This window comes from Callionymus lyra, chromosome 10 (genome assembly GCF_982586985.1).
Source record: "Callionymus lyra chromosome 10, fCalLyr1.hap1.1, whole genome shotgun sequence".
In the NCBI taxonomy this organism is placed as follows: domain Eukaryota; kingdom Metazoa; phylum Chordata; class Actinopteri; order Syngnathiformes; family Callionymidae; genus Callionymus; species Callionymus lyra.
Window position 1 is genome coordinate 21,557,013 of NC_141827.1, and position 26,985 is coordinate 21,583,997.

At 39.8% G+C, this 26,985-nt stretch overlaps 1 protein-coding gene across 2 annotated transcripts in view; it reads right to left on the reverse strand.

Annotated features, from left to right (window-relative positions):
• slc12a5a (solute carrier family 12 member 5a) overlaps nt 1-26,088 on the reverse strand; it is a 102,517-nt gene extending 76,429 nt beyond the window's left edge. For both annotated transcript variants that reach the window (XM_087801689.1, XM_087801688.1), the window contains exon 1: nt 25,606-26,088. In XM_087801689.1, coding sequence (XP_087657815.1) covers nt 25,606-25,660 — 55 coding nt within the window. In that variant the 5' untranslated portion in view covers nt 25,661-26,088. The remainder of the gene's footprint in view (nt 1-25,605) is intronic.
• Nucleotides 26,089-26,985: the final 897 nt, after the last annotated feature.

Consider the following 26,985-nt stretch of genomic DNA (forward strand, 5'->3'; position numbering starts at 1 on the left):
AAGCAAAAATAGATATGTTGTATTTATATAAAATAAAGTATTTACTGCCTAAAATAAAATAAAAAATCATAATTCTTTGCAAATAAATGAAGATGCAAAAAACAAGGTTTGATTTTTCTTATATATCGACACAGAAATATATGTATAAAATACAAAAATACAAAGGTATATATTCTTTTTTGGCGAGTCTATCCCAGCTACTCGGGGTAAGAGACAAGGTACAACCTGTGCAGGTCAATACCAGGACACGTACGAACTGACAACAACTGACATTTTCTTTATGCCCGGTGAAAAAAAAACAAAAAAACTCCACACAGGAAGTTGACTTCAAAGACAGAGTTGCCTAGAGCTGGAATCGAACTTGTGACCCTCTTGCTTTGAGGCAGCAGCGTCTCAAATATAAACAGGAAACAATGTGGCGTAGAAAACAACTTAAATATTTATAAAATTGAAGCCTCTATTGAACTGGCGATTATGTTTTAAAAAGTATTTGATGAACTGGAGAACCCAGAAGGAAACTTGAGGACCTCCAGGTGTCAGGTGCACGTCTGCTGCGGGAAGGTAACGCAGCACGACAGGTAAATGGAGGTCACGTCCTGAAGGAGAATCTCAGAGCGGGAATCACGACGTGAGCAAGAAACTGGCAAACGAGGACTCTGGCGCGGAGGGTGATTTATGAGTCGTGTCGCTTCTGCCAGTGTTTGCATTTGAGGAGGATTGTGATGCATCGCCTCGCGACCGGCAACAAGTCACTGTTGGACGCTTTTTTTTTACCCAAAGCATGCTGACTTTAGTGGAACATTGGAAGATCATCCATCAGCACAGAAGAATAATTGCAGCAGTTTTCTTTCTACTGATGAGGAGAGTTTACCAGAGTCAACACAGACACAAAAAAGGAAAGATCATGTTACACGACACCTTCACAGAAAGGATGTTTAAAAGGAATTGAATTGCAAAGAGCTTTTTTTCCTTTAAATAAACTAATTGTGCATCTTTTATTTTGAAAGGTGAATTTATTTAAATAAATTACCAGGTTGATAAATAGTAAACATTAAACAGGACATTTAATTAAAATTAAAATATTTTTTTCATATTAAAAAAAAAAAAAAAAATCCATCATTTTATTTGATACATAAACATTTTTTTTAAATTAAATGTAAAATCTATTTCCGAAATTAATACAGCACAGATAAAGTGACTCATGCTTTTTTAATTTTGAAGCATAAAATCCATTACTGACATTTAGAAAGAAAGAAAATGTAAAAATATATAATAAATCTCAATATACAGTATATTTAAAATAAAAAATGAAGTAAATAATTATTTATGCAATAGATAATATTATAAAATAATGTTTTAAAAATAAAAAAAATATTAGTAAATAAATTATATTACAGAATAAAGAAAATTGAATTCAAATATTACGAGGGGAAAAAAGTAGAAAAAATGGTCTAAAATAATTTCCTCCTTTGATGTATCAAGTGTTGAAGAAGAAACAAATGTCAAAGTAAAAAGTCCACGTTAATCTTCAGATCCGAGTCCCTTTCGACTCACATTTCATTTTCGTGACCAAAAGAGAAACTTTCAAACGTAATAGCGAGAACCGGAGGCGTCTATATTTGGATCCGTGTCCTGGTTTTACTTCTGAGAAAGAAGTGATGCTGCAGCGGAGGAGACGTTCTTTCTACTTTCATCTCTCCGACCAATCGTCCTCGGCAGAGGTCCGATAAATGTTTCATCGCCGAAACACTTCCACGAACCTTTGTCGACGACCAGGTCCCGAATTAAAAAGAAATGCATCAACATGTTTCCTCCGCTCACTTTTTGGGGCTGGAAAGGTACACGGTGTCTCGACAAGCTTCCTCTTGAGTAAAAATAGATGCAGGAGTTGCAACAGCAGGAGGTTCTGCCGAGAGTTTTTTATTTTTCTCTGCATGACTCTTGGAGATGAAAGGACGTATTGATTTGGTGTTTGCAATTGATTACAGCTGCACTGAAACATGAAGACTTCTACTGCGAAAACAATGTGAAATCTTAAAGAAAAAATGTTAGCCCTGAAAACATGAGGATTTCTCATCTGAAAATCTTACGCAATACATTATTTTTTCTCTTTGGTTACTGCAGTGAGGTCAAACTTGATGCTAAATCTCTTTCTATCTTTTTTCTTCATCGGTCTTTATTTCAACGTTAAACTTTATTGACTCATTGACACCATGAGTTTGTCAGTTTAAATGACAAGACAATCTACTGTTTTCTGGTGGTTGAACATCTTTAACGTCATACAGGAATCACTTCGGCTATGTTTGCAGAAAGGCTTTGGTTCTTATTTAAAATACTTTTTTTCCGTGAGAAACCTTTAAAATACTTAATTTGAATCCGATCTAAACTATTTAACGAAATATTGTGATTTGATTCACATCAACACAACACTTACATTTGCTCGATTTAAACATAATGAACTCCATCATTGAAAAAAAGACTTTATAATAAACGTCATTTAAAAATTAAAAGTATAACTTCTTGATTAAAATTATAATTAATTCTTGTAATACAAATTTGCTTTCCACCCTGTGACATCACTCAAACCTCTGCAGGAGCACAGGTCTCAAGCAGGCAAGTTCCTACTAAATAAGACTCATTCGCTAATTAGGTGAAAAGTAAATAGAAGATTTTAAACTTATATATATACACATGCTATACTTGCTAGCTTAGCTAGTCCATAATGCAAGCTGCAGGTATTCTAAGGTGAAATTCCTCAACGCAATTTACATTATTTCACCATTTATTAAAGATTGAAGGCTAAATTATTATTATTATTATAAGTAAATACCAAACTTAACTATTTATTAAAGGAATATAATAGTTGTTTTAAAACAATATTTGCTTTATGTCTCAAATGGATCATGTTACATGGCTGTTAAAAAGACATGTGGTTGATATGATGGATATGAAGGATAAAAGTAACAGTGATTTATATTTTTGTGTGTCACGTAAAGTGATCTCGTCCCAGATGATTAAACAAATCGATAAAACTAAAGTGGACCAGGTGCGTTGAATGACACTGCAGTATTTCACCGCTCGTTCTAAAGGTTACCTGTCCCGTCCGCGGTAAACAAAAAAAAAAACATCCGAGACACATTTTGTCATCACTTTCGTGCTTTTCTGACCTTGTCATCTCCTGCGAGTCCGAGCTGAGGGATCGCACGCTCGCTGCATGACAAGCAGTTCAAGGAGAGGAGGGGTGAGGTGTGTGTGGGGGGGGAGGTAAGGGGGAGGTAAGGGGGGAGGCGTCTCCACATGACATAAGTGAATCCATTAGACTGACGTTGACACTCGCATTAGCAGGCTATTGACACGGCCACAGGTATTAATGCAAACACGGCGAGGGTGTCGAGCAGGTCTGTGACAGTGGCCGCATGTAATACAAGAACTAAATGTCGTATTGTCCTAATGGATCCCCGGCGCGTCTCTCTCCGGAAAGAAAAATGTGGCTTTTTTTTCTTATCGGCCCCTCCAGCTGTGGCACATTTACAGATGTGTGTCGCAGCTCTTGTGGTGTGCCAGCCCCGCGACCATCCATCTCTGCCCGCCGCCTTCCTCCCCGGTGCCCTTGAGGAGGCCGAGCCACAGAGGGACGAGCGCTTTAGTGAAGCCTCGTCTCCTTCCTCGGAACTATCTGATGTATTTTAACTTTAGCATCGCAGCTACTGTTTGACTTCTGCCGTTAAAAATGTGTTACATGACGTAGAGCTGGTGAACACCAGGGGGGGCTTTGAATATCTAGAGTAAGTTTGGCATTGATGAATCCTACATATCTGCGAGAGTCCCACAGATGAATCCTTAAGATAAACAGTTATTGAGATACATTTTTTTTCAGCAGAACCAAGAGAATAAGAGAACTTATGGAGCATTTCAGCAGTTAATAAGTTCGTTGGGAACAGGTAGGACTCATTGCTGAATCTCACAAATCTGAGTGAATCCCTTTGAATTACACAGAGAGCAGCTGGAAATTACTTTAGTGGACTTTACTCTCTCGGACTAGACTATTAAGTCTCTGCTTTTTTAAAAGTATAATCAACAATTACTAATATTACACTGAGCTTTTAATCTGAAATACATAATGCAAAACAGGAAATAGTAAAAGTATAGATTTCGAGTATGATTACCTTGTAAAAATCAAGAGTTATCGCTCAGATCACGGCACTGATGTACTTAGGAATCAACAATAGTGACGACCATGTCAAATTGGAAACTGAACTCAAACCTTTATCTCTTTAACTGTTGCAGGGCATTATGGGACTTGTAGTATGAATGGGAAGACTGATTTGACTGTGTGAATATTAGCGGAACTAGCTACCACAGGAAGTTAACTTCTCTGTGACCAAAATACCTAAAAAAAACATGAATATATTTACATGAAAGGATGATAGAGTTACTAAGAACCGAATAAATGTCGATTCTAAGGTTCATCTTTAACTTTTGTGACTATTAACTAGTGCTGCTCACACGTTAAGCTCTGTTCAGAACTATCAAAATAAGAAAACATTTTGAAATCTGGTCTTTGTTTATTTGCTAAACATGGATTTATTGAATTCATCGTATTGTATTTATTGTATTTGTTTGATTCTCCTCGGCAGATGTACGTGTTCCTTCTTTCATAGAAGCGACAGGATCAGGATGTAGAAAGCTGCACCTTCCCTTCATCCCACCTCGCCTCGTCCCCGGGGTACACGGCGTTACTCCTCTCTTAACCTTCACTCCCCGTCGCACGCCGGCAGCCGAATCATCATCGTCCCGCTTCTTAAAACCCACATCTATTAATCAGCCGCTCCGTGTTCGTGACATGGCTTCCACGTCGCCAGTTAGCCGCCGTGTCTCTCTGCGGCGAATTCCATCAGTTTCGAGCTCCTTCCTCCCTCCTTTCGACTCCTTTCTCTCATGCCATTCTTTCATCTTTTTGTACTATCTTATCCGCAGAACCCTCGTTGACTTTGAATTCGTCATCGCTCCCTTTCATTTCTCTCTTTCTGCTGCTTCTCCTCTGTGCTGGAGACTGCAGTGTGACCTATTTAGCTGCTGCTGCTGCTGCTGCTGCTGCTGCTGCTGCTGACTTGAAGAGCCGGAGCTGCTGCAACACAAACCTTCTTCTGCTCTTTTATCTCATTATCTTCAGGAATAAGTTACAGATTCACAAATCACATATTTGCCATATTTTCCAGCATGAAAGAAGGTTGCGAGTTTAAACCCGGGCTGAGGTAATGCTGGGTTTGGAATGTAGTTTAATCTCACATTTGTGTACATTTGTGTACGTGCCGTGTGATGGACTCTCTTAATGGTGTCCACCGTCTATTGCCCCGACTATATGGCAAAGGTAAGCGGTCCGGAAACTGAAGTGTTTAAGTATTAAAATAACTTTCATCACAATTAATTATTGTTGCTGGACAACAGTGTTGCTATCAGATATTGTATATTTGTCCACAGGTTAAGGTCCCCAAAGTGAGTGTGTCATTGTGTTGTTTGTGTCCATGTGTGTGATGTGAAAGTGAGTTATTCTTGCATTGGGTGTGTCCGCATCATTGTGTGCATTGGTGAAATTTATTTTTGTTTAAGTTTATGTTAAGGTTTATTGTGGGGGGTCCCGAATATGTGAGTGTGTCGTTGTGTCCTTTGTGTCCTTGTGTGATGTGTAAGTGACTGTTATTATCGCTGCATTGTGTGTGCGTCTGGTGGAATTTGCGTGTGTATTTGTTCAAAAGTTTTTTTTAAGTTTGTGTGTTTTGTGGGGGTCCCCCATGTGAGTGTGTCATTTTTTTGTTCTGTTATTATTCTATATATACATAAGTGTGTCTGTATCATTGTGTGCGTTGGTGAAATTTTCAGGTGTATTTGTTAAAAAGTTTTGTTTAAGTTTGTGTATTTTGTGTTGTGTGTTTTAATGGGGGTCCACCAAGAGAGTGTGTGTATTTTATTGTGTCATTCGTGTCCTGATGTGTGTGAGGATGTTTCCTCGCTTAAGTGTCTGCAACCGTAGGTTTGTACAACATTTCTATTTTTGTATGCGCCTTAGTGTAGGTCAAGATGTGTGTGTTATCATCACACTGTTAAGTGATCACTGTCATGTGTATCAGTGTATCATGAATAGGTGTGTGCATTGTGTGTATGCATGTCCACATGTATTGTGAGTGTGTGTATGACCTGTTTGTGTATTTCAATTCTCTGTGTTTAGATTTTCTTTAGTGTTTATTGTTGGATATATTTTTTGTGAATTTCAGCATGTCGTGTGCCTGCGTGTGTGTGTGTGCATGTTTGTGTGTGTGTGTGTGTGTGCAGCCATAAGTGTGTTATCTGACTGGGCAGAGAGCTGTATTATCTCTACTCTGCAAGAAGAACCAAATCGATGCTGCAGTGAAGTTGGATTTGAGCAGCTTTCTGGGCTTCAAAGGTTTTTGGGTCTTTTTTTTTTTTTTTTTTAAACTCTCAGCAATAATAACAGAATAAACCATTTTTCAATCCCGCTCTGCCCTTGTTCCATGAATCCACCGTGGGACCAGCACGACAACAAAGTGTTGAGTCACTCGTCCATTATTCAACAACCTGTGTGTTGTGTTCTTATCTGGTGAGATGAACGCTCGTTTCCTGTTATTAAAATATGACCACGCTGCAGTTTCACCATCTTCTCAGTGCCACTCGTGAGCGTGATCGTGTGACCCGCACATGCATATGTATGGGGTCTCAACGACGACGGTACGCCTCCCCGACACGTCCTGTTTCCTGCATCCTGGCAGCTTCCTATGACCCGTCCAGATGTCGCGCTAATGAGCCGCGACCATTTTGTCACCCTGTCCTGGCGCGTGCATTAATAAAGACAACAATGCAGCGATAGCTTGTTTCCCTTCGTGCCGCGTAAAGTGTTACAATTAGCTTAATTCACATGAGATAAAGTGATGTTGATGATGAACACATTTTTGTGTCACAATGGTCAAGTCATCAGGATTTAAACTGTGCCACAATAAGGGCAAACATTTTGAATTAGTCCTATTATTAGGCACACAAATCCCATCATGCACTGCAACAATTAGAGCTTTTAAAGGAATATAATATTATCTGTTAATAGGTTAAGAACATTTGTTTTCTAGGGTTTGGGTAAGGTTCTAGGTAGACAAATCTGAATGCATTCAAACTAATTATTAAATACACTAACATGTTAACTCTGTACTATTCAGAACTGGTTTAACTTGAATGGAAATTTATAAACTGGTATTTTTGCCTTAATTCTCTTTTAAAGTTAAAGTACAGTAGACTGGAGTTGTGTAGCGCTTGCGGTGAGGCTGAATCGTAATTGTGTTTCAATTGCGTTGTATTCTGGTTGCTATATTATTGTTTGGTCAAGATGTGTTTCCAGTTGCGTCGCATTTTGACACTTCTGTGTTGTGGTTGCTTTTCCGTTTTTTGTTGCAGTTGCATTTTTGGTGCTTTTGCATTGGGGTTGAATTGCAGTTTTGGTTGGGGGGTTGTTTGTGTTGCTTTTGAATTGCCGATGTGGTTTGGTTGTGTTGGATGTTGGATTGCATTGTGGTTGTTTTTTGATTAGCCGTTGTTATAACTGGGTTGCATTTGTTGCAGTTTGGTTGCGTTATGGTTGCAGTTCAGTGTGGTTGCATTGCTATTGTTGTTCATTTAAGGTTGTATTGGGGTTGTGTTGCCCTTTCATTGTGTTTGTGCTGCATTTGGGTTGCAATAATTTGAGATTATGCTGCAATTGTGCCTCTTTTGTTGTGCTATTGTTGTAAACTTCTGTGTTGTGTATGGCAATTGTGTTTTTTTGCATTTGTCCTATGGTTGCAGCTGCATTTTTGCGTTGTGGTGGCATTGATTCATTTTTGGCCAATCTTAATTTGCAAGTTGCAATAATGACACACATTTGCAACACAAAAGCAGCTCGAGTAAAATCAGATTAATCGCACACAATTGTTCAAAGAGTTGATCAGTTAAACAGGAACTTAAAACAAATGATTTCAGAAATAATGACATAAATTCATCATCATTTTAAACAAATATCACTAGGATCCCTCATGCGCTTGCGGAGGCGTGTGGCGGAATTACCAGATTAATCTCCTATTACCGCTGAATACCAGGATAATTACAATATTATTTGCTTTGACATTCATTTTTTCGCCCTCCATCTCCTCAATCGGCATCCGTAACGACTCTAATGAAACACGTCCTCTCAGCGAGATAATGGAAGAAGAAGAATATGTAAGAGATTCTAATAATCCATCTACATGGCTGAATCATCCTGTGATAAGAGTCATTATGTGTCACTCCGTCGCTAATCCATTCTCTGGGAAATCTTTGTCTGGTCTCGCCAAGACGTTTGCAAGCGGGAAAAAAAAAAAACCTGCCAGAAGTGACATCGTAAAGCATCACCAAGAAACAAAAACCAAGTTGCTTCTCATGCCTCGTCGTCAACATACATGAAGAAACGGGGCGTGATGAACACAGCGACATGCAGACTTCAGTGCAGAGACGCACTTTTAACGTGAGAGATGAATTATCATGGTCGGCTGGCTTCACCACAGGCTTCCCTCCCTTCATGCCTCGCTTCTTCATGCAGGACCGACTGTCACTATCCATCTATACAGCCATTACCCAAGCACCCCTGCACACAAGCCTTTCTCTTCACGAGCTTGATTAAAACTGTCTAATTAGAACGGTGCAATTCCAGGAAAAACACGGTCCACATAATGAAGGTTATAACGCACACATACGGTTCAAATCTGGAGAGCAGAGTGTCCCTGGCAGTTACAGCTAACCCCTATTTTTAAACTCCGACGCTCACCTTTAATTTTCCTGCTGGAGTCAGTCGGGTCTCTTATTTTTGGCCGGCTATTAACAAAGCACTTTACGGAAGAGATGTTTTAGATACTTCTGCTTACATTATAAAAGTTTTTAAAAGAGAGACTCCAGACTTTAGATGTATATAAACAGACCTGCAACAAAAGAGTTTAATGGATTAAAGCATTAGTAACTTTTATTTGCTTTTATTCTGTATGGCAACTTCCTGTTTCATCCTACTTCCTGTTTACATTACTTTATATAAATGAAGGATGCCTATTGGCCCTGAAGTCTGTGGAGCTTCTTCTTACTTCTTGGGGTGGCAACAAGGTTTTTTAAAAATGGTTATTAGCCTTTTTTTTTTAGGATTGTTAAAAGTGATTGTAAGAAAAAACAAATCCCACCACAATGAGTATTTTGTCTTCTCATTTAGTTGTTTTTTCGGCACACACACCGAAGCTCCACTTCTACACCGAAAAACAGAGAAGTTCCCTGCATTGGCGAGGCCTTTTGAGAACAAAAGAAGGTTGTAAAACAGCGTGAAGAATAAGCATTGATCAAAAAACGGCAGGTGAAAGAGAACGCAAAGTCATGTTGCTATAGCAACTAGCCATGAGGGCGAGGATACGGAACGGAGTTTCATGCGCTTGCTTTACCTCTATCTCTCTCTTGTTTTTTTTCTCCGGTCCAGAAATATGACCGACCACCTAAGCTTAGGTTTGAGCGGATTATATCTGGTTAACTGAATCTTTGTGGATTGCTGGGGCACGCAGAAGTATGTTTCTTGTGTTTTTTATTTCAGGAGGTATCTGTTGAGTAATGGACCTAGAGTTGGACAGTGATGGTCCAAATGTATTTCTCTGCAGCAGAATGCTGGACGGCTCGCTCAAACCATCTGACACTAATATTTCGGACAAGATTGAATTTGGCCGTACACTGCCAGAGCAGCCGCAAAATAAGCGACTCCAGGGCCACCCCAGAACTCATTAATATTTAGCAACCCGTTCCACCATCTGGGGCCCTTCTATTGGCTGCAGTAGAAGGTGTCTTCTTGTACCACGGATGCCCGACTCACCTGCAATGATGTACTTTTTTTTGCATAAGTACAGTCTCACATATAAATCTGGTGACCTCATTCAGTCAGTCCAGGTTTGGCCACGAATGTAACATTAGGCTTGTCATGCCTTGGAGCCCAAAACACACACAGATTGTTTGTGTGGCTGCGCACAGCTACAAGGCTGACAGCTGCCATAGAGCCTCTGAGCACTGCATTTTGACTGCTCTATTTCAACCACCAGGAGTCCTTTTTACACAAACACAGCAGCAGTCAGCGGTTATCTATCAACATCATTATCCAGAGGGTTTTTTAATCTCCTTTTCGTAGTGATGAGGCGCCACGAAAACAGCTGATAAGGTTTCAGATACAGTTCAATACTTTTTATCATCCAAATAATATAATCCATAGTAAAAAATCCTTGACAGATACTTCAAAAGATTTAAAGATCCAGGTGGTAACAGAAACACTCCCAAAAAAAATTGAATCATCTCAAATCGAACACTTTTTACGTTCTTTTTTTGGGGGGGGCGGAGTAAGTAAGTAAGTAATTTTTATTTGTATAGCGCTTTTCCAGACCAGGGTCACAAAGCGCTTAAACAATCAAAACAATATTTAATAAAGTACATACTTTAAAGATCAAGATAAAACTGATAACACAACAGGAGTTCCAGAAAATCGAGGAAAAGCCTGAACAAAATAAAAACGTAAGATGTTTCTTGAAGTGGTTAATTTTGTTTATTTATAAGGTAAGGTAAGGTAAGGTAAAACTTTATTGATTTAAATTGTTTTTTAGACAGACACATAGCGAACACTTTGGCAATTGAGATATTCCCAAAAAAACGTTGTGCTTTTTTGTTATCTTTGTCTTCACAATGACCTCATACTCCACTTGGAATTTAAGTTTTATCCTTTTCCTTGATAGCATTTAAGGACATAAGCTTGCTATGGTATCATCCTACTCTGGACACCATTTGTTTTAGAAAAGTCTTTTTTTCCCCACGGAAAAAAAAGGAAAATGAGTTCAGGGTTTTCCTCAGATAGTGTCAGACTTAGAAAAGAAAGGAAATTGTATGCAAGGCCTTAAGAATGGTTTCAAGGGCCTGTGATGTTCAGTACTGAATAAGTGGAGGGTTGAATTCCCATTGGAGAGTGATCATTTTATTTAGGGTTCGCTATATCATCATTCCAACACAGTAATAAACTAACATTCTTTTCACTAACCAACCCAATACGAAGTGTTATATAAGCTAACCTGGGCGCCATGTTGTTTGGAGGCATCTGCTGGGGAGTCCTTTGAAGTGACAGTATCCCTACGCCCCCTTCAATTCCACCAGCACCGCTGTTGTGTTCCCTTCCTGCATATTGTGCCTCGCAAATATCAAAGGCTTCTTAGCTCGCGAGCGAGTAATGAAATTAAAGCGATGTGTGACAAGCTGCAGTAATCAGGTCCAAAGGCAGGCCAAGCCACCGCGGGGAAGAGGAGGTGCAGCACCGGCCAAAACAACCACATGAAAAGAAGAAATGAATGGGAAAGAAACAGACTTCAAGAGCAGTGTGGTCAGTTAGAGCTTTATAAATGTCGCTTCCATGTAGGCAACCAAAAAGACAAGCTGTTGCAAAGCTGACTTCCTGCGGCCGAAAAAGAGGCCGTCGGATGTCCTGAACTTAACCGAATCGAAGAAGAGAAGTGCTTTGATGACCAATCTGGGAGGCAGCTGCAGGGAAGGAGGGTGAGAGGATTAAATGTGTTGGGTTTAATAATCTAGACATCCTGGACAACGAACCCTGTCAGGAAAAAAGGAGAAGACGGTGGATGGCAAATGAGACGGGATCAGCGGGGGTAAGTCGAGGTTCAGGGATTACAGGATAGAGGTCACGGAAAGCTTTTATTCTCACAGACGGGAGCATACGTGTCGAACTCTCTCATTCAGATGTGGCACCGAGCAAATGGACAGAGATCTGATGGGAACAGACTCAACTTGCCGGATAAAAAAAAAAAAAAAAGTGCAACTCGAATGTTTGACGCAATCGGAAAACCCTTTAACTGATGGATCATGAATTATAAGGTAAAAAAGAAGGCATAAGGGCATCTATTTTACAAGACTGAGAGCTTTCATGTCCCTCAGATGAAGTATAAAGATGCATTATTGAAAGATAAAGACCATAAAATGAGAATAATGCATGCAGAAAAGGGTGGTTTGTGTCACAGCTCTTCAATACTGCAACATGTATGAAGCAACTTGCCCTTTTGGGGAAGTGAAAGAAAGTATAGTTGTTATAATGACTGACAGATGAAAAAGATTGTTGCTGACATCCGTGCAACTGTTCTGTGTAAGATGTGATTTTTAATTTACACATCAATGACATCTTTATGCAACGGAAGTGAGTCCAAGGGAGCTGTATCTAACTCGTGGACTAAAAGACTGAAAGATTTATTAACAGTATAAATGTTGTGAACTAGCTTGGACTGGGTTGTCATGTAGCCGTATCCGTACATCTATTTATGAAGTTTTCTATTTGCGATTGCGAAAAGATTATCCCAGCTAGTTGGGGTGAGAGACGAGGGGGCCTAATGAGGTTTGTCACAGTACACATATACAGACTCACCTATCATTCGTTTGTGTTTGCATTGCATCTATAGTTCAGAAATGTGATCAATGTATTGTTTTATTTCAAAGGGTTACTGCTGCGCTGAGCTGAATTTATTCTCCAGCCGCTGCAATCAAGACCCATCAGGTATTGATAGGCTGACAAAATTCATTTTCGAGAGAACAATAGATAGTATTCTTTACTGTATCATCTGTGAAATCCTCCAGGCATTTTTAAGCCAAGATCGCCATCTATTGATGTCAGAAAGTGATGACACTGCTTCATGAAGCTTCATCTTTGGCTTGTGGGAGGAACGAAGATGTTGTCTTCTCCCCATAATAAGCTTATTTACAATTGTCTTTCGATGTGTTAATACATCTTAACATGCACCCAGTGGTTAACTTGAAAATAAAAATGTTATAGTAAATAGATTTGTTCTTTCTCCGCTAAAAGGTATTTGAAGATGTGTAGAAGCGGACACCCTCAACCAAATAAAAGCCCTTGTAAAAATCACCCCAGCACTCTCAGGTTAAGTTGCTACATTCTGACAAATGTTGCGACAATAGATACACATAAATTGAATGTCTGGACGCAGGGGCAAGTGGCCGTGTCCTCCTGTGGAGGGCCTCGACTGGCGCCCGGTTCATTTTCCAATTACCGAGAACGCTCATTGGCTCTCCGGGCCGAGGCGGAATATGAAATTCTATTCATGCAGGCATATCAGCAGCCGACACGCGCGCTTGGCCAAGTGTTAGGATGACATGTCAAATGAGCCGTTGTCAACAGGAAGGAGAGAGAGAACGAGAGAGAGAGAGAGAGAGAGAGAGAGATGTTGTCGCACAGTGAGCTAAGTGGTCAGCCTAGCCGGGGGCGACGCTATCCTCGGGGAATGATGCATGAAATACATACAGAGACGCATAAATATTGGATCGCCAGATTACACATTACATCCATGAGTCCACTTAGCCAAGGTGCATTTAAGTGCCGGACCGAATGACGGTGATCGACTACGATGATATAAAGTGAGCGGCGCTTGATCGCTGCCCGTCAAGAAACGGTGTAACATGTTTAGAGATAAGCCTGAGATACAGACGTAAGTGCTGCAGCCGGAGAAGAATCTCAGCCACATAGTCGGAGCCTGCCGGAGCCTTTTCATTTCACACCGCTGTTTGTCTACGACTGTGTGCAGCTCAGCCGACAATCACAGACCCTATTTACGAGGGAGGTTCACACATCACATCTGTTCCAGTCCTGTCCGCCTGTTCCCTCTGTCCTCGTGCCCTTTTGATCAGCAACAATGTCATCAAATGACACACGGCGGCATGAAAGGAAGTGCAATTAATGACATCAAAAAAAAGCTTCAGAGGCGGTTAAAAAAAAAACGGGAGGAAGCGAGCGTGTGCGGACGAGGATGACAAGTAAAAGAAAATGTCTTTTTTTTTTCTAATCTCAATGAAACAATTCATGGCTTTGTTTCATTTCTAGAATGACATGATTTGTTTTAAAACATTGAGAGTGCAGTGTTAAAATAACCAGTTTATTCAAAATAGCCACAAAGTATTTATGGTACATCATGTAGGTGTCGAACAATAAATAGTATTCGTTGCGTCTACATTGACATTCATCAAGACAACCTCAAGCTCAATGCAACTCGAGCACAAGCTTTGTTTCAATTAGAAAAATAAGCAGCATCTTTCAGTTCAAGTTATTTAAATATAAATTAATATATATTTCTTTACATTAATTACATTTATATGCCTACTTTGAATTAAAGGTCACTTAGTTCATGTAATTATATTTTATTTTCTCATTCTATTTTATTTATTCTATTTTATACTACATTATCAACCACTTTACACTGATTTTAAACAATTTCTGATTCTGATTTCGAAAGAAGTAAATGGAACCAAATGGAAGAAACTCTGAAATAGACCCAGAATTCTCTTGGGATCATGATTTTGAGAGAAATTACTGTCGTATCTAGAGTGAACATCCTTCTTGTAAACGCGTTCAGAGCGAGAATGTTAAAGTGGATTTTTTTTTTTAAACTACTGCTTTTATTTAGTTGATTATTTCTTTTTTTTAAGAGAGGCGCAGTAAACTACCATAAGAGCAAGCTATTTTTCTAAAAACATATTTTCTATACTTTGCATTTTGCAATTTATTGTAGTCAAGGTTGCCACCTGTCACCACATTCCTATGTCCTTCATACTTATTTTCCCCATTAATCCAAGCATCGCTGTTAAAAAAAAGTGACTAAAAAAGATTTAAATAATGAGCTGATCTGATTTATAAAACAAAGTATTCAATTTGGTTCAGCTCTAAAGTTATATAAGTTGAAATATACATTTTGATGTGTAAAACATGGTTTTCAGAATTAAGTAACAAAGCAAAATGATTCACAATAAATTTGAGTTGGTCTGGTTTGAAGATCATCGTCTATTTGTAATCTTGACATTACTTTTAATCCGTAATGTCTAAGTTTTTGGTCTTAACCTTGGACTGACATTAGTATCCTCAGTGGGGTGTCTGGACCCTTACAGATAAGGTGGGGAGCCCAGTCATTCGAGGGAGACTCAATGTCTCCTAGAAGAGCTGAAGTATCGGCTTCTTAGCTTAGCAATAAGATAAACTTCTAAAATATTACTATAATATAATTTTAACTGTATCCATTAGCATCTTCCATATGTGATTCTTGTCTCTCTCTCTCTGCTACCGATGTGAAAACCCGTGAAATGTGAAAACACATCCACTGAGAGATTTACTAAATTGTAAACGCGGATCTAAAAAACCTCCAAATAGTCTTTCCTTCAAACCTTCCACCCAACTAATTCCACACAAAATGTAATATCACTAATGGCTCTTCACACGCCCTAATGGTTGGAGACCAACCAAGGAAAAAGGGAATAAGCCGGACGTTTCGTCATAAAAGCTTAAATTACAAACAGACCATTGGGCTTTAATGCGGCCAGTCACATCAGCGAGCAGATTTATAATTAGTGTCAGGCTTTATAGGACAGTGGACAGCTGGTTGAGGCAATGAAGGAGAAACACTGAAGCCATCTTTTTACATCGGGGGAAACACAGATCATCTACAGCTTGGATTCTATAGTCTCTGTGAGAGCAGAAGAGTTTCTTCTACCGTAGTTTGCTGGTCATAGTCAACACAATTGATGAAGATATAGAAAACTAACTTCAGTTATTTTTTAAAATGTCATTTTGGATTATCGATAGCCATGGTTTCACTATAAACTACGCCGTAAACTCCTGTTGCTACTCTGAAGCCTCAGTCATCTCCGCCTACCTGCACTCTCTTCTTCACCTCCATTGAACTCACACCTACTCCCTAATGTCCACTTTATCCTCCTCACTCTCACGAAAAATCACTACATCATCTGCAAACATCATAATACCAACAACCTTCCCCCCTTTTGTCAGTCCATCACCAAACCAGGAGAAGCTAGTGACCACTTTTAAATAAGGACTTTTTTTTTTTTTTTTTAACAATCTTTGAAGGCTTTTCACGCCGTTTAACCCGGATGTCGCCAACTTGCAAGTACTTGTTGTATAAACAAATTACTTTGTGGTAAATGGTAAATTAGTGTCGTGTTTTTGGCAGTGCAATTGGCCAGACCATTAAAAATCCAGCCTATCGTGTCTATACTTCCAATATGGCCTCACATACGGACAACTAGCCACTCGGGGAGGAAGGTGAAGACCCCTCTATAATAAGTGTTTGCTATATTCCGATCATTCGTGATACTACAAATTGATGGAAGTGCAAACATGTCATGCGGCCACCTGGGGAAAATAATCTCTTTCTTTGCTAAAGCGTATCCTTCAGTGTCGAGAGCTGACATCTGAACATAGCCGCGAGCGATGACGCACTTACGTAAGATATTGGTCGGCTGCCATCTGCCTCATTAGTAACTCCAGTTGTGTGAAGAAAAAGAAAACGTCTATTTTGGGAGAGTCCTGGCAACAGAGTAAAAGGAAGCACCCCAGCTTCCCCCTCCAGCCTCCCTTCTCCGGCTCGTTTACAACCATAGATTCACAGTGAGCGTGTACAGTCAAAGTGTCCAGCCTCTCCCATAATGCCTTGCTATGTCACAAAAACGTTGCCCCACTGACCGTACATGGGCGATAATAAAGTCCTTTTGTTTGCACGCACAAACATCAAATGAACAAATAAACAACCAACATCTCAGTCATGTTAAGTAGTTTTGGGTTTTCATATCTTTGGCTTTGAACCAATAAACAAAGAGCGCCACCTACTGATTTATTTGAAATTGAATTTAACACATTTTATTTTGTTTTCCTGTTTGTTTACTTGTCATCCCTTGCCTTTACACTTATTGTTCAATTATAGGCTTTTGTTTGTTGTTAATCAACGGAAATATTTTAGTATTGAAACAATATTTGGGTATTTTTGCCCTCACTTGTGTTAACATATATTGAGAATCATTATATAAAATATATTCAAATACATATTTATATATATTCCCCCCAGGTTACCATGGCAATTAGAAACACATCCTCGATCCCAACAGCTCATATGTTCTAAGGCCAGGAATAATAATTCCATGTTAATCTCGAGGCTTGTGTATCATATTTGACCAGAAATACATTTGTCAATGGTTAACGACACAATTACAGAATTAATGAAAAAGATTTGACTTGACATTAATGTTTCTGACCTGCGTGAAACCAGATCATTTCAAGTGGCTCACGTGGAAAAGGGCTTGGGTTTAACTGAATATTGATTTATGGTGTACAAGATTTGTCATTTAAAAGCCTGTTGACGTTCAAGTATAATTTGAAAGACGGGAAACAGTTTGTGCTACGAGTCAGCGATGAAGGAGGGGAAATACACAAAAGAGAAGCTTTACGCTACAATTAGCTTTAAATAATGATCTTGTTTTCTGTAAAATAAGTCCTTTATGTTTCACCCAAAACTTCGACTGTGTTTAAATATTGTGATCAGATTTGACATCCTTGATTCAGCCTTTAAAGTTAAGCTATCTGTTGAGTTTAGTATGTTTTATATTGATCTTGGACCTCTATTGTATCAACTGGAGGAGGAGTGAAACAATTATTATGTCATAATGGAATCTGCTGCCGTAACCTCTCTTTCGCAGGGATTTCAGACGGTGGAACACTTTATAATGTAATAACTTCAAAACATGGTCATGATAAGGGACTTGCTGCATCTTGGAGAGAAGATGTCAACATTTGAAATAATTGGTCCACTTTAAGGTAGGTAATGTCAAACTGAGGAAAGAACTTTTACATGTAAAGAGTAGAACAGAAATGTATTATTAATCCATGTTTAATTACAAACTATCAAGTCTGATCTCTCAATGTGATATTGATGAAGTACTTTTCTCAGTCACCGGTGAGTCACCTTCGCTCTACGATAAAAGCTTTGGATCACGAGCAAACACACACACACACACACACACACACACACACACACACGCAAATGTTCCCCATCTTAGAATCTCATTTGGTGCACCTGAAGCGACAGAGGTGTTTGTGTCCAGAGTAAGTGCGACGACTGATCGCAGTGCCGGTGGGACGAGCGGGTACGGAGGGTCCAAGGCATGCCTTAGCAACAAAGCAGCTAAATCAGAGCAAATAGAGTGAGAGGAAATCAATAGGTGGCTTTTCATTATGGTTCCCACTCCTGGCACAGTCCGTTTCACCGTAACGACAAATAGGCTGGAAATTGAGAGACTCATTAAAGACCCGGGCTCTCTGCGGGAGGCCGGGAAGAAAGTGAAGTCTGTTTAATGTAGCAGACCGACGGAAGCACGTGAGCGTTATCGACACACTATTGTCGCGCAAACACGTCAAAATGAAACACGACAGCACATTGAAGCTGGTATTAACGGTTAAACGTAAATGTTTAAAGGCATAACTATAATCAATTTAAGTCACTTTTTTGTTTTTGATATTCATTTTATTCAATTAACAGCTTAACTTTTTTCATCTTTTTATGTCTTATCTGGTGAACTGATTTTTGTGCATCTTTCTACATAAAGATTTATAATTTTGATGGACTTTTCAGTAGATAAAATAGTTTTTTAAGTCCATTTGTACATATATTACTGTAAAGTGTTTCAATGAAATGGATGTAATAAGCTGTTTAAATAATATGATTTTACTATTTATAAAAATATGTAATATTACTACTGTTGGCAAAATAATTTATAGAATTTTCTGTTGATCATTTTGTGGGCAACAAATTATTTTCAGTGTTTACAACCGACTAACATTTTGTGCTTAAAAACCTTGACTATGATTATCTGTCGTCGGCAGCCTGCTCCCAGTCGGCCAGAAGTCGTCGGACCGTGCACGAGCCGGCCACGTGTCCCTGAACATTTTGCAACCATTAAGCGAAGCCAGAAACAGCCGAGTGTGTCGACCAGCTTTTCCACTTAAGACGGACGTGTAGCTCACTCAAATATGTATTTGGGCTTCATTTACATTCACCTCGGTATGTATTTAAAACGGCACATCCTGCCTTCCACTCAATTATTAACATGACATTTGCTTCAACTACAACGTTTTGGAAACACACAGAACTCTTGTCTAAGTACAAACATAACACACACCTCGGAGTGCGAAGGGAATAGACTGACCTTAATACACAAACCTCCCACAGAACCCCACTTGTTCATCTCTCCTAAGGACCTGGGTCGTACACTGCTCTCCAGATCCCACAAAACAAACCCAGATGATGAAACACACCCGTCCCCTGTGAAACTGTACGGCAGAACAGGTTTATATCAATTATATAATATGAGCGGGCAGGTTTGGGGCTCGGCTGAGAGACACCGGAGAGCGATGACGAAGGTTTCTGCTCGTACTTTCTTAGTGTGATCTATGGATTCACCTCCCTTCCACTGACCTCTTACTTCCTCCATTAAAACAGTCATCTTTCTCTCTTCCACAACCATCCATCCGTTTGAGACGTTTTAGCTCCAAAACCACTGTATTCATTCTAGTTCATATTTTGCCTTTTTTTAAGCTTTAATTAAAGTTAAAGATTCACACGTTTCTACAAACCAGACCAAGCTTTTAAAAGTGCAACTAATGTGAAAATCCAACTCTCCTAGCTCACATGTTTCAAATGTTGCAGTCTTCCTCTCTAAGATGGAGTAAGTCAGTAATATATAAGTTATTACTTTATAGAGTTCTCCCCCGTCAGAAATCCCGGCAAACAAGAGGTTACGAGGGCCCGTTATGACGTAATAATGGCTTCACACCTCCAGCCGGATAATATCAGGCCCCGATTTGTTTTTACAATGAGTCCCTTGGAGGTGGAGACTTGCAGAATTTATGACGTGCGGTGACAAGCCATCCATCGCCAGAAAAAAAGTTTTCAGTGGGCGGGGCCTAAACACATTTTATAATGTAAATATTCAATGAAAAGAGAGTTTTGTACAAACAGACACATACTGATGATACAATAGAGGTCCAATATCTATTTAAGACACACTTACAACAACACATTAGTTGTCTTTTAAAGCTCCTGCAATAATTCAAGTTCTTTTCAGGGACTTTTTCATGAGTAAATTATTGTAACTATCTTATTTAAAACAAAAAAATGTATATTTGACATTTGCTTCTGATAATCACTCAAACAATTCCATTAAAACCAGCATGTGTTACATAAAGTAAGGATTGTGTGTCTTTGTGTAGATCCTAATAAGACAAGACTTTTCATTTCCTTTTTCTTTTTTTTTTACAGCTTTTAATCAGGACATGATGAGTCGATCACAAGCAGTGCAGGCGAGCTCTCGCCTTCTATTTCACTCTCCTGCTTCTTCTTTTTTAAATTGACAAACCAGCGAGCGAATATGCCTCTATTATATCTGGACACCCACCACTGATGGTAACTATCCTCTAATTAGCACATGAATCCATCCCTCTGCCCCGAATGTTATCCAAGGCTTTGTATTCGCCTTTCATTAATACCTACCATCATTCATTCAATTCAATTAACCACTTCGCAATTACCCTCTATATTTAGACTTTAGGAGCCATTAGCCAAATGATAATCTCCATGCCGACAAAATATACGACTGATACACAGTAGGTGGTTATTTGAGACGCAAATTAGACGTTGTTTCAAATTTTTTAAAAAAAGCTCATAAATGTGTTGCGGAAACTTCACGTCTGCCAGTGGGTGCAACCGTAGTAGATTTGTAAAGTAACAATATGGTGAAGTATAATTTTTTTATACAGGAAATTATAGATTTTATTATAATAGAATTGTTGGATTTAACGTTTATTAAATTAATTTAAATATTGTTATAAAGAATGAAGTCAATTCTTTGACTGCTGGTGTACTTTTTCCTAGGTTTCTTCTACACAATAATTCATATAATGAATAAATGAAAATGAAAATGGTTTTATCAATTTAATAATGAATAGAAATGCATAGTGTTATTATTGGGGAGATTTTGTATAGATTAGTAACTAAGATTTCTCACTTTTTAAATTTGCATTTTCTGGGAAGTGAAAGTGAAGATAATATCTACTTTTAGATCCTAATTCAAGATGTATAATTACAAATATGTATTGACTTCTTATTTGTGTTTGTGCTTATGTTCTTCTATTTTCAATGCACATGCTTTACAGGATATTATCCAATTCTCTTTTTTAGTTAAGTACATTACCAAAATTTTAATGAAACTTGAAATACCTTGAAAATATTGCTTGTTTCACGTGATCTTGCTCCGACAACCAGGGCAATTCGAGTGTTTGCAGCAAGGCTGGCGGGCAGACAGAGAATAATGACGGCAGGCACGCACTGTAACGGCCTCTCCGAGCGAAATCCCAGGGGAAGGTTTTACAGTATGATGCACTCAGCTATAACTTAAGCATCACTACAACTCTATTCACTGGTTGAGCCGAGAGCTCAACGTTTCCGACATTAAACACGATTTTCTTTCTTCAAAGTTATCAAAAGACATTAAAATGAAAAAATGAAACTTAATATTGGATATAGTGTACATGATTTAACATGATTATAACGATAGGATACATATTATCATGCTAATAGACATGTTACAAAACATCTTATTTCTTACATATAAACATAAATGTTCTTTCTTTCCCTTCTTACTGGAAACACTGAAATGAAGGGACATGAGAAATGAAAGACAGTGACAATTCGTCTCTGACAAACATCTGGTTGAGCAGCATGAAATCATTCTTGCTTGACCATGCGTAACACTGACAGCTACACTGTTTTATTAATTTTTTTATGTCACTTAAATATTAAATAATCTGCTGAATTAAATCGTCACCATTAATGTTCCAGTTTGTACTAGTTTAAAAACAAGGTTGTTTCACTTTCAAATTGCCTTTCCAGGATAACGTGTTTAATCTTGTGAGAAGAGATATTTGGAAATACACACTGGAGAAGATAATGCTATTTTTGATAGTGGAAGAAGTGGAAGAAGTCCCTTAATATTTAAAATTCCACAGCAAACTGAACAACTGTATATAAAAAATGTTTATGTGAATCACTATATTGTAAACTGGCTTAAAATAAAGAAGGGAAACATTTTTAATGAGGCTCTTTAGTGTCACTTTTTGCAAAAAAAGTAATGCCATGTAGATTTAGACATGAATAGAAACTTGAGGTGAAGATAATGCAAAAAAGAAATCTGTATCTTAATCGATGATGTTGTGTTCACTCAGTACAATTTTGAATAATAGCCTATTTTTAAGATGGAGAAAAATCCCAAATTTTATATTAACTTATTTCTATGTTATACGTTAATATTCTAATTATCCATCTTTGCGCGACAATATTGAAATCAATAACCACAACAGCAGTTTGGTGTGTGTGTAAAAGTGCACTAAATAAATAATGCATGAATAAATAAATCATCAGTTATTACTTGACTATATAACAGCCTCACTCGACAGACGTAGAAACGCCTTCAGCAGCTGACATCACTGGAGTGAAAGTTTAACAATAAATATATATTCCTGATTAAAATGCACTTTTGAGAAATATCTATAAATGTTTATCTCGTCACATTTTTGCTTTAGCCCTTCCAATTTTTCGCCCCTGCATCCCTTCATCAGTGCGTCTTGTTTCAAGCTAGCATAATGCCGGTTGCTATAATGAATGTATCGTATCAATACTTTTCATCAACCGGCGACTTCTTCTCCCCGCGCTCCATCAAATTGCTACTTTCATATTTATTTAAGGTCCAGGTGAATGATGATTCCGAGCTCATACTGACGGCTGCTACTATCCAACTCCTACACAGATAGAAGGAGAGAGAGAGAGAGCGGGAAACAAAGTGATGCTGTAACCAAGCTGAGTAATGAAGGCAATAAATCAGCACCTTGGACAGCACCCGGCAGCCCTGAGCCTCAACACAAACACACTAGTCGCGTCAAAGGTGCAAGTCGAGGGAATGTTAAAGCGTGTGTTTGCGCGTGTGAGAGGGGATGTGTTGGGGGGTTGGGGGGGGTGTCAATCAGCAACATCCTGACATTCCTGCAGAGATGAGAAGACCACCCATCCTGAGAGTCTCTGCATGGAAATGATGACTAAACAGAGTGATTGAGGTTGGTGGAGAAATTGATTAGATAAGCTGTGATTCCCATGTCTTTGTGTGTGTGTTTGTGTGTGTGTGTGTGTGTGTGTGTATGTGTGTGTGCGTGTGTGTAAAGGTGGCAGACCTTAAAAAGTCATTATCAAGTGTTGGAATTGGTTGTGTATTGGTGACATGGTCATTGGTGACAAAAGGTTTCAGAGTTTCAATCCAACCCAAAAGCTCATTTATGATACAAAACCAACCCCTATCAATATTTTCTTACAGACACACTTGTGACCTGAATTATCAAGTGTTTTTATACAGCCACTTCAAGCAGACGGAAGGATCACTTCCATGGCGACAGAGGAACTGTAATCTCTTGGTTCTTTCTAAGCTGAACATGAGGTGGATGACAGCTCCAAGTCTCTGGTGGCTTACTAAGCAGAGCACTCTATAGTGCTACTCATTCTACCTGCTGGATGTCATACATGGGTTTCAACTGACCTTAGCAGATTACACGATATCAGGCCGGAATTTGAAAACTAAAGGAAAGTACTCTCGCCAAAGCCTGTTGGACAAGACTATAATCTCAACAAAAAAAGCCATGGGTGATTGGAAGGTGGACCCATGAAGCGTTCAATCAACAAAATATCCCATTGGGAGACAATGGCATTAGTAAGAATTTTTCAGGAAACTCAATATTTTTATATAAGCCGTCTCATTTAACGCCCATTTGCGATTCTCAAAGAATAAAATGAAAATAATAAAAAAAAGGTTTGGGTTCTAAAACGTTGAATCTCAACGGTGGTTTGTGACGTGAAAGTGGTTCACAGGTCTTTGCATAAACATAAAGTAACTGCTTTATGTTAAACTAAAAACACTTTTTTACGTAGCAAAGTGCAACATTTTTTAACTCTAATGTGCTGTTAAACACAGCGAACCTCACATTCAAAGTCAGACCAGTTGAAAAGTCAGGGTTGCAGTTAATGGTGTTTTACTTCATACAATTGTTGCATATCACTGTCAGGCATCTAAAGAAATCAGGAGCAGCGTTTGCACACGACTCAAAATTCAATTGAAATGTGAACGGGCCGTGATTGGAGTGCCTTAAAGTGTGTGAACATGACAAGAGGAGAAGTGTAGTATGAAGAGAGATTTCTCCATCGCTCAACATAACATGATGAAATTGTTCAACACCACATCTAAAAATAGCCTCGGAAAACCATGAGCTACAACTGCGCACACTTCTCATCATATTAGCACACACACACACACACACACTCGAAAACTGCACTCAGGTGGAATCCTGCGTTTTGATCAAACGCTCATGTCACCGGAGGCTCACGGGAAGAAACCAGATTGGCAACCCTGACTCCATTTTTTTGAACTGCATCTTAAGCGGGTCATGACTATGGAGCGCCGCGCCATCCTCCTTACAACCGCCGCCACATACGCTCACATACAAAAAGATGCCCGCATTAAGTTAAATATTCATGTTCCCACTGCTGGTCTATTTTTACCATTAAGCCCTCACAGGTAGGAAACGCAGCATAGTGACTGTTCTCTCATCCGCATCCTGTCTCTCCGGTGGATCCCTGGGAGCCAGGGGCTGACACAATGGGGAGATTTTGAACACATGAAAGCGAAGGCGGTAGAAGAGTAACGATGGGAGATAAACACCGGGCTAAGGGGAGAATTTTTCCGCACTAAAAACAGAGCGGTGTTTGAGGAATTGGAACTTAATTGCCTGTATCTCTGACTTATCACTCCGGGCTACACCGGGCACTTAAGGGTTCGCATCTCTACCAGGGCAGGTGGGATTGTGGGGATAAGAGCCCCTCACATCTCTGCACGACCAACAGGTTTACTCGCGAGAGCCTGCAGAGACCGAGGATTGGGTCGAGCTGTGAGGACTGGATGGAGGGCCGATTTTGACAGCTGGGGGGGCCGATGGGATTAGTGACAGTTGTGTCTGTAATTGTGAGTGGCCCATTGTGTGTGTGTGTGTGTGTGTGTGTGTGTCCAAGAGTACCGCCGCTCCGTCCACTGAGTGCCATATGTTGTGGGAGTGTGCATGCGAAGAGTTGAACCAGAAAACATTGTGTACAGGGCATGCATGCATGAGAGGTAACGATGTTTGTTTTGTGTGTGTGTGTGCGTGTGTAGGTGTGTGTGTGTGTATGTGGATGTGTGTAGGAATGGCAGTCCTGACATTCGCGGTCCATCATATGGAGTGAGCACATTACTATTCCTGTCACAACATCCTTGCAGCAGAGGAGGTAAGAAGGCCAACCGTGGTACGGTAATATTACATTTGCCCACGCACACGCACACACACACACACACACACACACACACACACACACGCACACACACACACGCACACGCACTCTGACTATGATAATTGACAGCGAGTTCCATTCCGCTGTGCAAACTGCATGCAAATGAGTCATGTAGTGAGTTTCCTTCTGCATTACATAATCTCTGTATCTGCGTCTTCTGTGTTGCCATGCAAATGTCGAGCGTATCTGCGAGAGAGCGACGAGTCCTCACCCTGGCTCTGCGCTCCCCCGTCCCCCTCCTCGGTGTCGGTCAGGTTGTTAAGCATCCCGGCTCCTCTCTGGCCGTCTTTGGCTGCTGCGTTGTCACTGATCGCGTCGGCTCGTTCCCGATTCAGCCACAGGAATCGTCAGGAAAAAACCCCCTTCGCTCCTCTTCGCTCCTCGGACGCACGAAGAGAGGCAGAAGCAGCGAGAGAAGGATTTTTTTCTTCTCCCCTCCGTGGATCCTCCTCTTGACGTCTCCTCTTTGCTGGCTTGTAAGCGTGACTCCCTCTCTCTCTCTCTTTTTCTCTCCCTCTCTTTTTTCTGCTCTCCTGTCTGTTGCTCTCTCTCCCTCTGTCCGGGAGGAGGAGGGAAGAGGGAATCTGCAGGAGTTTGGCGGATAATGGAACGCCTCAAAGCTGCACTGTAGCTCTCTCCCACCTTCGTTCTCTCTTTTCTTGTATGCTTTTTTTTTTTTTTTCTTACTCCTGATCTCACCCACTCTCCCCATCTTCTGATGATGCTGCTCAGTCTAGATAGCTGCCAAATTGATTGCGTATTCAACCAGGAAGATTTCTCTTTTCACCATCCTCGCCTGCCCTCCCTTCTAGCATGCTGCTCATCACTCCTACAAGATATAGAGTTCATTGGCAGAGAAGAATTGATGCTCTTCGATTCTATCGTCTTCTTCTCCTCATTATCGACAGTCCTTCCTTAGAGGAAACTCTCGGTAAAACAATCTTCATCCAGGTGCAGAGACCGAAAACGTGCCTCCCTGTTAAGACCACACCTCGTGCCTCATCTGCCTTTTTTTTTTTTAATTGTCTTTTCTCGTGCAACAGTTTCAGGTTCCAGTCGAGAGGACGAGCACACGCTCTGCACAACAATGAAGCGCCGAACACAATGATGCATGCACACTGGTTTTGATGGAGTACGCTTTGTGCCGTGCGGCGCATTACTGATTGCATGTGCGTCCTGGAGGCGTCGAGATTTAAAAGTAATTGTATTAGGCACGAGCCCCATGTCGATGAAAAATCTGCCACACGATCCAGTGGTTGTGAAGTATTTCGTTTTTTACGATATTTGTAAAACACAATTTGATGAAGTGAAATGGAACGGTCTGATTAGGAAACTCTATGTTTCACAGCCAGGGCTCAATAAGTGTTTAAGAAAAGTCAAAGAAACAGTGGTTCTGGACCATCTTATATGTAATACCATTCACTCAATCACATGTTCTAAACCAAGAGTTCAAAGTACCATCCCATTTCTAACACCGTTTGTCACGAGGGCAGAAGAAAATATGCCTCAAACTACTACTTGTTAGTGACAAACACAACTGGTCTGACATGTGCATTTTCAACTTAGTGACTTCATTCTTTTGTCCTTCACG